A 13,753-nucleotide genomic window follows, 5' to 3' on the forward strand; every position below is an offset into this window, starting at 1 on the left:
TTGTTACACTCCTAAAGCAGTTTGAACTATTACAATAAAAAGTGCTGCTAAAACACCATTGAGCCCACAGCACAGTCTGGTCTGTTATCCTACAATGAACATAACTATTGCTTTACAGTAGCTGTTATTTTTCTCATGTAGTCAGGACCTGATTGTGACTATTGTCAGTTTGGAGCACACAGTGCCCTTGATATTCACAGTAAGCATCTTAGCAAATTATTTAAGCCCTATGGAGTTGTTATCACAGTAAATGTCAGCAGACTATAACTCAGCATCTTAACTCTGACCAGAACAGCTCTGAAGTTTACTGGCAACTTCTGTCCATACCTACACCCAACCCTCCTTACCTTCAGTCCTGTCTTTTCGTCATCACTACCATTATTAGTGGAGGAGGGTGTCTCGTCCCCCAGCCGGGACACAAGGACAAAGTCCTCACTGTTGAGAGTGGACACTGAGTCCGAAGACACGCTAATCTTCCCCACTGAGCCTTTGTCATCCATGGCTGCTGCTGTTAAACTCAGCCACGCTGCTCATGAATGGAAGACGGTGGGAGAAAGCGGTGGGAGATGATGAGCTAAATCACCTAGAAAAAGAAAAAAAGAAAGAAAGAAAAGAAGCAGAAAACAGTCATGATGTGATGAGTTCCATGAAAGGAATCTTTCAAGGCAACTGCAAACTTGGCTACTTAGAAACTAGTCTCGCTTTGACAGACCTTTCTGCACAGTGCTGTGGAGGAGGCATTCCGGGATGGGAGAAAAACCTGCTCTGGTTTATTTATTAATTGCATTTCCTTAAACCAATCTCAAACGTCATAGTCAGCGCTAAGCACCGGTCAACACCACGGTTTCGCTGCAAAATAGCTTTGGGATGGAACTTGTTTTGGTGGAACGTGTGTATGTTTAAAAGTTATTGTGCAACCGAAAACTCAGACTGGACAGTTAGTCTAGCTAGTTGTCGGGATTTACCCTGCAGAGGAGCAGTTAACCATAGTCCTCATAAATCGACCGGAGTTTAAAATTCCAACATCTCAACGTCATCTGAGATAAAAATGCCTATCTCAGCAGATTAAAGAAAAGGTATTTGCAAAATAGCTTGATGTAATGCAAAGCCATGGTGATGCAAGTGTCATTTGAAAAAGCAACATGCACTTGAAACTGTGGAATTAGGGAAGAAGCATCCATCTATTCTACTTCAGTATAGCGCCTTAAAAAAAATGTGTGGCCCCTCACCACCACATTAAACATGTACACAAGAAACAAATTACCTAAACACACAAAATAAAATCACTGAATGTGCTACTTGCATTGCGTGCACTCCTCAGAGCACGGCTGACAGCTGTCCTCCTGTCCTGCCTGCCACTGCAACCACAAATAACCTAGACCCTGTGGGAAACACAGCACATCATCAGCTCAGCCTTTCACGCCAGTTCCCTCCATGCAATTTTAATATAGCATCATATTTTAACACAAGCTATACAAATACAATAAGCCCTGAAATATGACATTGTTTGAGTAACTTATCATGAGAAGTGTGCAAAACTGACCTGAGCACGCATTCTGAAAAATGATATCTTTATTTGTGAGGACAGCTGATGACAGGAGAAAAAGACTTTGGAAGCAGAAGTAAGGTTTGGAACAGGTAGGGAAGCGAGGAAAAAAAAGCCTCTAACATCAAGATGAGCTCTATTTGTGTGTTTATGTATGACAATCAGAGGTAAAATCAAATTAAGAATAGTTTTACAAGCAAAATAAGCTAAAACTCCTAGAAAAGCAGGAGGTGCCATTGTGTGTAACACAGGAAGAAAGGCGCAACAGAAGGTTTTGGCAGAGGTTCAACAAGAGACCATAACAAGCTATTTCTGTCTATTCCCCCTCTCCAGTCCTACCTTTCATTCTTTCCCATCCCTCTCCCTTTCTCTCTTTGACTACTTTCCTTCCTTCTCCTCAGCAATCTTCTATTTCCTCAGCCCTTATTGCTCTCAAATAGGGCATTCTCTTCAAATATCCGCCCTTCCTATTCAAAGCAGGTCCAACAATGAAAATATAATAGAAAAAATGGTTTGCAGCGAAAAGGTCAAAGCAGTTAATAATGTGCATTACTTACGATAACATTGTAACACCGACCCAGAATATACCTCAATATAGTATATATATATATAGCTATCTATGTGTGATAAGAAGGTCTTGCTGAAATGAATGTCATTATGAGGCTACCAACCACAAACTGAGTAACATAAACTGAGAGCTTAGGCTTGTTGTGTTTATCTTTTTAAAGCAAACTGACGGAAATGAGCAACTGGTATTCCTCCAAAACTCTTGGGTGTTGTTTTTCACTTGTTACAAAGTACAATGATTTGTCATGGCTACTCTGCTGCTTTGAAGCATAACTGTAGCCTTAGATTGAGCAGAAAACCATCACCCTTTGAAATCTGTGTGTAACAATTACAATGTACGTTCTAATAGTACACAACTCCAACCAATTATGAGTCATATAACTTGAAGGTCGGTTTCAAACTTGCGGTTTGGTTCACTTTGCCAACACTAAGAAAAAAAGATATACATAGATATGCTATTTTAAGGCCATCTCTTTAAGTCCTCCAATCCCTCTACAATTGGCGCATACAAATCTGATGTTAAAATAAAAAATAAAATGTAAATTATCTGATGTCTCTGACGTCGGTAGTTTTTATAATAACCACCATGTTTACCAGAGATGGGAAAAGTACTCACTTTCCGTACTTAAGTAGAAGTACAGATACTTGGTTAAAAAATACTCTGGTAAAAGTCAAAGTACTGATTAAACTTTTTTACTCAAGTAAAGTAACAAAGTACAGGCTGGAAATTTACTTAAAGTATAAAAGTAAAGTAGCCTAGAATGACAACAATATTTTTGCAAAGCTACCTGGAGCACACAAATGTTACTAGAGAGACGCTGAGGAACTTCAGTGGACATGGAGGGTACGTCTTTATACGGCAATGGCTACATTTTAATGGATGTCTGCCCAATAGGCCTAAAACATAACATATATGATTATTATTATGACAGACACTGGGACTCCTGGTTAATAAGATTCTGACTCATTAGCAAGATATGAATCAGTTGTTATCTGTAAGAATTCACAGATCCAGTTTCTATTTTTAATCTCCCCCCCTAACATGTAAATGAATCTACATGTATGTGCGTGTGCTCAAATATGGCTTCTGGAAAGAAAATAAAGGATTAAATATGAATAAACAAACTGACATGAATGAGGAAGTTCCCCAGCACATTGGCCAGGAGTCTTTCTTGATGCCTACTGTTTACATCTCTTTCAGATAAGGTCGAGGATGATGGGAATGTATTGCTGCTTGTCTGCCCTTTTTTTCTTCATTTTCAATCATGTTGCCATCCATACTACTATGTGCTAACGTTAGCGCCATCCATACTACTAGTGCTAACGTTAGCGCCATCCATACTACTATGTGCTAACGTTAGCGCCATCCATACTACCATGTGCTAACGTTAGCGCCATCCATACTACCATGTGCTAACGTTAGCGCCATCAAGCCTCAATGATTTACTGTGAATGAATGCTGAATCTGTTGAGTTATCTTAGTCGTGCGTCAAATGCAACGTACAGTAGATATATTCCCATCCATTTAGATTGAATATGGTATTGATGACATAAACAATAATAACAAAAACTCCAGTAAAATGATGTGAAAGTTGAGGACTAGATTAGGACTGGAAAGCTGATTCTGGTGTCCAACTTGGCCCCAGGTGTATCTGTTAAAACAGACGGAGACAACTTCTCTCTAGCTAAGGTTCCATCCACTTGTCAATTGAATTACAGAATCTGAAGTTTGGTAAAAAAAAAAAAAAAACTCATGCGAATAGAGCTGGTGAAAGTGTTGATGCTTCATGAAGACCAACGTGTAACCCAGCTAACATGTGAAGACCACACCAAAACCACGAGCTAACAGGTGAAGAACACACCAAACCCACTAGCTAACTTACTTTAAATGTGAAGAACTATAGTCCAGTAACAGGCTTAAGTGAACTGACAACATGAGTTATACAACTTACAGTTCTCAAAGACTCACACACACAATCTCAGCTGGTTATCCTCGGACAGCTTGCCTCTTTTTCTTTTCTCTCACTTTTTTCTCCGTGTGGCGCGCGCCCCCCCTCGCGGTGTGTGGGGCGTGTCCGCCTATTCCCCATAGACGAACTGTACAAAAAATAAAGTAACGGCCAATTTTTTAAAATGTAAAATGAAGACCGATATTTTGTTAAAAAAGGGGTAGAATAAAAAGTCCCACAAAAAATAAGTAGTAAAATAAGTAAAAAAACAAAAAATCTACTTTATACAGTAACGAAGATTTTTACCCCTTCTTTCCCCTCTTGATGTTTACTGATTTTTAAATTTTTTTGTAGCACAAAACACTCACCCAAGGCACAGGGATGCACAAAAAAACCCCCAACTCAATGTTCGGGGTAGGGAGCTCCCACAGGTTTTAATGGGTTTCCTTGTCCTCGGCCCCCTCCCAGGCCTCAGCAACGCCTTTTCCTGCTTGCCAAGCTAACCCGCCTTTTCACCCATCCCCTTCCTTTGGGACATTTCCCGCAACTTGGGGACCATGCCATCGCCGTTTTACAGAATACGCGCATTTTTTATCGAAACGTCTTAAGAGGACATTTCTAGGCTCATAAGAGAATTTTCAACAACTTCAACAAAGCCGCACTTTTATTTGAATTTTTGCACATCACATCCGATGCACTGTGCTTTACAACACCAGCTTGTTTTGGAGTACAGAAGACAAAAGCAGTAGAGCATTTTTTAATTTCCTCTCCCTATTTGTCTCCAGCCACTCTCTCTTCCTCTCTTATGAATGTTTCATTCTTTTTTTTTTTTTTTTTTTTAAATCTTTCTTTCCAAATCTTATCTTTTCCACTTTTTTGAGTATTCTCTGTCTCACATTTACTGTGTTAGAGAGCTGAAAACAGTGAGAAGAGAAGCAGGAAGCAGTTTCCTCTGTTGGAACATTGTTGTGTATATCACCATGACAACAAGACCCTCGTCATCTACAGTGGTTCATTTGGTTCAAACCACCTTTGGCAAGGGTGGTGATACCTGGGTGGTGAGTTACTGTTACTTCTGACAGAAACAGCTCTGAGAGTTAATTCTGGTTCTTATTCGTTTTATTTTAAGTGCATTGCATCCTCAATAAAATAATATCACTCTATATCACTTTGGATTTCCCTGAGAGTAGGGTTGGGTACCGAAACACAGTGCCAATAGGGCACCGATTCCGACGTAAACGGTAGTAACGAGACTGAATAAGAACAAAAATTTTTTTTCCAGAAGCATCACCGCACGGCACGCTACGTTACTGTTAGCTAGTAGCTGGATAAAACACAATGGTTAAAATGCTGACAGCTTACGTCAAGCGGTGTAAAGTGTGACTGATCTTTCCCTGTAGCGGACTCCAACACAGTAACAGTCTGTAGGCAGCTGCCGTTGTCGGACAAACAACAGAGAGACAGTGTGTTTACTTGAAACTCCCCAGCCTTGTGGTGCATTCTAAGTTATTGTAAAATACCCTTTACACATCTGGTGCTTGTTTTTGTTGTTTACCAGCACTTTACTGGTAAAATAAGTCATTGTTATAAGCTACTGTTATTACATTATTAATCAATCATCTAATTTTGACCATAAGGCATAAGAAATAAACAAGCTGTTCTTTAATGTTGCCAACTGTCGTTCTGTGCTCCTTTTTTATATTTTATATTATATACATCATAAATATATTGTACTGTATATATTTCGATTCAGGCACCGGCCCCGTTTTAAAAGCATCGTTTTAGCACCGATATCAGAAAAAAACCAAACAATGCTCAACCCTACTGGAGAGACAATTTTGGTCTGTGATACATGGTTAAACCTAATTTGATTTTACCAGTGTTATCGCCGTGTGTATTTGGTCCATTGCAAATCCCCGCCAATAGGTCCCAAAACGTCCCACTTTAACAATAATTCCCCCGAATGAACCAAGCAGGCCTGCCTTGTTGCACAATACAAATTTTCTTCAAAACTTGCCATTTTCAGCGTGTAGCTTGCCCGTATATATAATTGACTAATCGATCAATCGACAAATTGTTTCAGCCCAATTTTATAGGTTTATATGTTGCACAAATTACAACTGCATTAGCTGTTCAAGTGTTTTTACATTGTGATATGAAGTACATCATGCCAATGTCAGGTTTCACAATCAGCAGAATCTATCACAGATTGTTTACGCAAGCACATATTTAGTGACAAGATGCAAGCAGGCACCAAACTGTATTTTTCAGGATTGAAAGTTGTCTGGTGTAGTAGGGCTGAGGTTTACCAACTCAGCTGACACACAAAGTGTTAACAGCAGTTAGGATGATAGGTGTGTCCTGCAATGGATGATGCAGAGTACAATTTAATTTTGTGACCAAATGAATGACAAGAGTGACTTGTCTTAGCCGTTTGTCGCAGTCAAAAACCGGTGCAAAGTATTTGAATTTGAAACAAGCATTTCTTATGTCAATCCACGTGTAAAAATGTTTATGCTGGAAATCTACGGCTGTCCTTAATTTTTTGAATCTCCCTACTACCTTCCAGCTGAACGGGCTGTTCTGGGCTGCCAGCTGGGCCCTGCGTACACCTCATAAGGGAGAGAAAGACACAGCCAGACACAGCCAGAGAGCACTCAAGCTTGCAACACAGTCCCTTTCGACTCGCCTCACAGCAGTGACTTCAGCCAGTCAGGGATAGCAGGGAGAAAGGTCGAGACAGAGAGGGAAAGGAGAAAGAATGACAGAAAAGGTTGAACTAACACAAGACGAGTCGCTAGGTGGGGTACAAAAGAGAGGAGAAAGATCAAATGAACAAGTCGTGAATTGTACAAATCAAGGAAACACACACACACCTGTCCCTGATTTACATCTTATTAGTACCAACTCTCAGTTGGCTATTCAGGAATAAAACCTCTGCATGTCTCACACTCCACCACAAAACAATCACACATGGCGGAGAAGAAGAAAAAAAATAAGGCTTGATCACTCAGTGCAGGCCGGCCTTTAACTTCCGAAAATCAGCACTGGCTCAACTGAACCTGAACCTCCACTGTGAGATACTGAGTTGCACAACATATAGTTTATCTTCTTGCTTTGTTATACTGTATACACACACACTATTCTCAAATAAACAGTGGGTAAGGAAGTATGGTGCCAAGTAAGTTAATTGAGCACTGAAAAACACTGATAAGCAAGGACCATGATAATCTTCCTTTCCTTGGTAAATAATTAATAAACATTCATAACAATGATTAAAGTTTGTGTCCTCCTGAGGTGATGATGACTGGAGGTCTGAATAATTTGAAGGGAATTTATTCATTTTAAATACACACTTTATCAACTAGGCTATGAGTCTCAGGGTAAGTCATTAAATACTATTATGAGTATTGGAAGTATTAGCAGTTTGTTTTTAGAAGACAACAGTACTAAACTGAGACAGAGATCCCTTGTAAAGAAAACAAGCGTTGATTTTTAAAGATTACTTTTTTGGGGCTTTCCCTTCATTAGTAACAGTGGATAGACAGGAAAGGGGGAGAAAGATGGGGGATGATAAGCAGCAAAGGGCCGCAGGTCAGATTCAAACCCGGGCCTCCATGGGGCGAACGCTCTTACTGGGTGAGCCAGAGGCCGCCCCCAAGCAATGAATTTTAGATGCAAGAAGTTTGGTGAAAGCCCAAATCAAGCCCAAAGTAAACAGTTACGTAATTTTCAAGGTGAATGTTGTATGACTCCCCACAGCTACTAATGCAGAAATTGTCTAATGCCACCAAAAATATTCTCTCCAAGCTCAAAACTGTGATAAGTGTTGATTCCATAAGTGAAGAAAAAATACACTTCTGTGTGCCTTTAACCTCCTCTCTCATATTTTCAAGCTTTTGAACCCTTATCATCATCATCTTTTTTAGGGATCAACTGATTCTGGTTTTTCAAGATTATTAGTAGTTAATGAAACCGATAATCCATATATGGAACCGATATGCATTTACAGTGAAAATTAAAATCTTTTCCTCAAAATTAAGATTTGGGAATGTTACAAACTCCCAACACAAAACTTTGTTTAAATGCTTTGAGGGACGATTTAAAAAATTAGAAACTTTCAACTTATTACACAATAAGATAGTCAGATAGTGTTGTTGGAGGGACATTTAGTGGGACTCAGTGGTGAGTGAAGCCAAAGCAGAGGGACAGACACAGAGCTGTAGCGGGGCCAACATAACACACTTTTTAACAAATTAACTTTATTGGTCAAATAAAACGCTGATACAGATAAGGAGCAAACTGCCAAAAAACGGACCAATAATCAGTCTATCCCTAATCTTTTGCGCAGCATCTGCAAGGAAACACAAATCCACTACAGTAGAAGCCAGGACCCTGTTATTCAGTCTACACCAGTTCCCCAAATGAGAGATGTCTGAATGATCATTTTTGTATTGTGGTCTGCTTTTTAACAAGGGCTTACAAACAGGCATTCCTGAAAAAGTATTATGTTGTACTAAGACCAAAGTAAAAAAAATTAATGTATAGTATGGGATGGTACATTGTGTATCTGATGAACAACTGACTTTTCTCCACCTTTAGTACGCATTGATTGTTGTTAACACAGCAAATATTTACACATAAATCTGGGTTATGTGTCTTTTGTAAATGAATCACCTGCATTACTGTAACACCTGTGTTTCAGGATACGGAACAGGAACAAGACCTGAGTCAAGTAAAGTGACAGTTGCCACATTTGGCTCATTGTTACCATTAATGTTATCCACTGCTGAGAAATATTTAAAGTCACAGAGATACTAGAGCTACAGGTGTTAATAATCCTATTCTTGGCAAACAGTCTTCGGCATGAGGTTAACGACAGCTAATTAACTTTGTCTCACTATGAGTAGAAAGGGAGCGAAAAATGGATTATAACTCCGTACAAACAGGTTACTTTACTTGCTCTACATATTTGTGTTGGCACAACTTGCACTAATTCACTGATTGACAGAGCTTGCTCTGAAATATTGAAATAGCTGTCAAAGATTAGATTCAAAAAATAAATCCTTGAAATATCCTGCTAGAAAAAAATAAAGCATTACCAACATTTTATTGACCTAGATATATGGTTAGTTTGTAAATGTATCATTCATTTTTTGTAATTGTAATGTGTGTGTCTGTGACTAATGTTCTGGTAAAACTTGTCAATGGAGGCATTTAACATACAAAAAATCAAGCTCATTTAGGCAATGCATCACAGCAGACATGTCACACACCCATGTGCCAGCACAGAGACTTCTCAAAAACAATCCCTGCTAGTCCTTCCCTTATCATGTGACAATAACAGAACTTCAACTGACAAAAAACAGCGTGGATTAAATGCTTCTTGTGCCATTGTACAAGAAGCAAGAAATTCCAGCCTGCAAGCATCTATATTGTACTGGTACAGTTTTAAACAATTTACCAATGTTCTTGTGATGCAATTACTTTATCTATTCTAATTTTATGTAGCGCATGTCTTCATCTTGTGTCAAAATGAATGATGTACATGGTAAGTTTCCATGGTACTTTATGGGAAACAGGCTGCTTTCTGTGATAATCAGTGCATTGCAAAGTATTACTGAATAAGTAAATATGCAACAGAAAATCACAGTAAAGTAAACATAAACCTACCACCAGCCTGTATACGCATACTGTAGGTTAAAAACAGAGCACATCCAGCAGAAACATTAAGAGTGACAAATAAATCATGTAGCCAATATGTGAAGCTTAACAATTGACAGCAGCCACCGCTATACTCCAGGATGGTTATTCACCGTATAACAGACAGCTGTAACTGGTTTAATTGGCTTTCTGGTCTCACCTGTACACTACTTAATCTGGATACAAGCAAACCTGCTACATGTCGCTGCAGCCTGTAAGACTCATAGGGCCTTGATACATTTGAAACCCTACTGCGCTTTAATTAATAACTTAAATAACGGTTAACATATTGTGTTTTGCTCAATAACGTTGGGTGAGCCTAATTAGCAAGCTCTGGTGTTAACGTATTGCCCCCATTTAGCCCTTAAAAACCTTACGTTAGCAAAGATAGCTAACGTTACTCAGCAGCCATCGATTTAAAGTCCGACTAAAATCTTTACGTGCACAGTGACCAATTAGCAAAACGGTTCCGTCACCATAAAGCAAATTGCTAGGTAAAGGTGTACCCAGTAATTTGGTGAATTAACCCGCTGACTGGCCCTCGCTGAAGCCGTGAAACAGGCCATTACTGTATGTAACGTTAGCTGGCTAGCTAACGCCTCCTGCTAGCCATGCTACCCTGACAGTTAAAAAATAGGTATTTTCTTCATAACTGAAGAGACAGCCGCATTTTCTGTCTCATTTTACGTTGATGGTGCAAGTGCAAACCCGCTTACCTTTATTCCCACGGTTATATTTATTCCAATGGCGGTTGGCAAAACATTGCACTTTCCCAAAAACATCAGCAGCCAACAGCTCCAACCAGCCGAGCTGTAAACACAAGCCCAACCAACCCGCTGACACCCACACTGCGCATGCGCATGTCAGTGTCCCTGTCGCCGGTGTAACCAAATTCTGTGACCATCGTAAGTGGACACATATTCTGACAACAGCTGTCAAAACATGTGACCCCTTGTGCCCAAGACCAGATGTTGACCAGAGTGATTAATGTTTTTAGTCTACACATATGAAGATAAAATAAGTCACCTGAAATGGTTTGGTTGTTGTGACAGGTGAATTTTGAAATGTTCAAATATATATGAATTTATTTATGGGGACAATTCACAATAAGTTCAAAATCACAATCAAATTATTACTTGGTTATTGATAATTTCCTCCCACATCTCTTGTAGATTAGGTAACAGCCTCATGCTGCTGACGTAGTTTTATTATTATTTAAGACTACAACGGTCAGTTAGGACAGCAGAAAAGATCATCGGTGCCAACCTGCCCTCCGTTCATGACTTATACACATCCAGAGTCAGGAAACGGGCAGGAGCCATCACTGCAGACCCATCTCACCCCGGACACAACCTGTTCCAGCTTCTCCCCTCTGGTGGGCGCTCCAGAGCACTGTACGCCAAAACCAACAGATTCAGGAACAGTTTCCACCCACAAGCCATCTCTTTGATGAACAGCTGACTACTGACCCACAGTGTCAGGTTCAGTTCTGGTCAATAACCCAGTAACACTGTCTCTACAGCACCTGTTCACTGGTTCTACTTATTATTCCACTTATTTAGTATTATTCATCATTCCCATTCTCACATCTCACTTATTATTTTATTTATTTATTCATCATTCTCATTTCCTATTTCTGAACTGTTCATATGTTCATACTGTTCATACTGTTCATATTGTAATATAATAACATAATACTATTTATACCAGTATCCTTGCAATATGCTCCATATTTAAATAATGTTATTGATCTCTTCATTGCACTCATGCCTCTATATTGTTTCTGTTTAGAGTATGTATATATTGTGTATATATTAGTGTGTATATATTTTTTGTTTTGTTTTGTATGTGTAAGCACAGTGTGAGTAACGATGCTCCAAAGACAAATTCCTCGTATGTGTCCTCATACCTGGCGAATAAAGCTGATTCTGATTCTGATTCTGATTTCAACCACATTCTCATGATTAAGTCTACTCTGTGATGTTTATTAGAGGCCAACAGAATAAACACACACACACACACACGTATATCTTAGTTTCTTTATTTAGATTTACGATTAGACACTACTTAATCAAAATGCAATATAGCCTATATTTCGTGTGATATACAGTATATCAAGTGAAAAAACACATTTTTAAACTCACCTTCAAAACAGCATGCAGTTTACGCTGATAGCGTAACAAAGTCGTGACGAAGTCGTCTGTGTGCTGCCCAGTGGCAACAGCGCACCCTACAGTCACAAAATACGATGGTCACAGAATTTAGTGTTACACCTGCACTAAGGAAGGGGAAGTGTTGGCATTATGCCACTTACCCAATGACACGATGCTCACAGAGCTGTCTTTGGGTATTTAGGGGTACGTCCAAATCAAGTCTCAAGTTAGTCAAGACAAGTCTCCTTTCAAATTAGATAAGTCTGAGTCTAAAGTAGTCGTCAAAGTAGTTCTCAGGTTAGAGGCCAAGTCAGTTGTAAACTGCAAGCTGAGACCAAGTCATATTAATAATTAGGCCTAATAATTGTGCACTGATGGTTATTTTTGTTGGGATTTTTATTGAAAATCTGTCTGACTCAAGTCTATATCTCTGGATGCTCAAGACAAGTGCATTTAAAATGTTCTCCTGCCTTCAGAAGAAACGTTGATCCAAAAAGTAATAATGGAAACTGGGATTGAACTATTTAAAATGTTCCTCTTTCATTGGTAATCCATTCTTCTCGTCACGGACAACAAAACACATCTTTATACTGTTGCTACAGTGTTTTGTCTCAGGCCCACCAAAGCACCTGTAGCTTACAGCGGTGAGTTGTGAGAAATACAACCACTGTGTTGTAGTAATCAGTGTTGCCATGTCCGCTTATTCTAAGCGACTTTGGGCTTGTTTTTTTGTAAAGTCGCTTACAAATATTGGTTGTCGCGGGTTGCGGTTTTTTTGGGCTTGTCACTAAAGTGTGGTTGCTTATTTGGGCTTGTTCCCAGCTTGTTCTTGCCGGTTCGCTCGATCCCGCCCTTTTCCACATAAACACTGTAGACAGCAGCGTTATTTCCCACCCACTTCCTGCTTCTAATTGGCTCTGACCCAGATGGAAACGAGTACCAACCAATCAGAGGCAGAGCAGGGCAGTCTGTTGTTTTCTGGTTAGGAAAATGCGCGAGTAGCGGCTAATGGTGAGTGGACTGTAGGAGAGTTTTTGGAGGAATAAATGCCCGGGATAAAGTGGGTGAAATACGGGAAGAAGTATAACAAAGACTGGGAGAAAGAGAAAGGAGGAAAAGAATGGATTCAACCCGTCGTGGGGAACAACTCAAAATCACTGTGAAAAAAAGTGATTTCAAATCCCATCAGTTTATTAATGTTAAATAATGTTAAAAGGTGGTTTAACTTACTCCTGTGGTCATTGTCCTGAAGCTCAGGGGGAGAAAATAAATAAACTCTAGCCTACCGTGGGGACAGTTTACCAATCTGTCTACATGGATTGTAACACAGTTTTATTTATTTTTCTCTTCCAGGATCTTAGGGGGGCTACGTAGAAAAAGTCGCTTATTTTGGGCTTGTTTTCACAGGCCTGGTTGCGTATTTGTCTCGCAAGATCTTGCAACACTGGTAGTAATACGGGCACTTCCTGTCCAGTCTGTGGCCTTGTTGTTTCGTCTTAGTTGGACCAGGTAACATAAAGCATTTCTCCTCACCTTTTTTAACATGGGAAAAAAATCCAAAATCACTACACTGCTCATTACACACGACACATACTCACATTGCTGGTTAGGTGGTTTCTGAAGGACGGTTTAATGTTGACTGTGATCTCTCATTCAACTCCCCCTCTGATTTATTTTCCAATGGGTTTTAGCACCCTCTCACATTTTGGTAACCCTCTTGTTTTCTTGACACGACAACATTATTGCATGAGACAGCAAGAGAGGTCTCATACCCGGAAATCCAAGAGCCATGAGCAAAGATGAAAAAAGTGTATGAGTGAGGCAGCTGCCACATC

At 39.6% G+C, this 13,753-nt stretch overlaps 1 protein-coding gene across 1 annotated transcript in view; it reads right to left on the reverse strand.

The window, feature by feature from the left end:
* The window catches only part of rabgap1 (RAB GTPase activating protein 1), a 76,547-nt gene extending 65,916 nt beyond the window's left edge, over positions 1–10,631 (reverse strand). Inside the window, 2 exon segments of the mRNA XM_032539021.1 lie at positions 348–583; positions 10,482–10,631. Of these exon segments, the coding sequence (XP_032394912.1) occupies positions 348–500 (153 nt within the window). The 5' untranslated portion in view covers positions 501–583; positions 10,482–10,631.
* Between the last annotated feature and the right edge of the window lie 3,122 nt (positions 10,632–13,753).

Source organism: Etheostoma spectabile, chromosome 16, assembly GCF_008692095.1.
Source record: "Etheostoma spectabile isolate EspeVRDwgs_2016 chromosome 16, UIUC_Espe_1.0, whole genome shotgun sequence".
In the NCBI taxonomy this organism is placed as follows: Eukaryota; Metazoa; Chordata; class Actinopteri; order Perciformes; family Percidae; genus Etheostoma; species Etheostoma spectabile.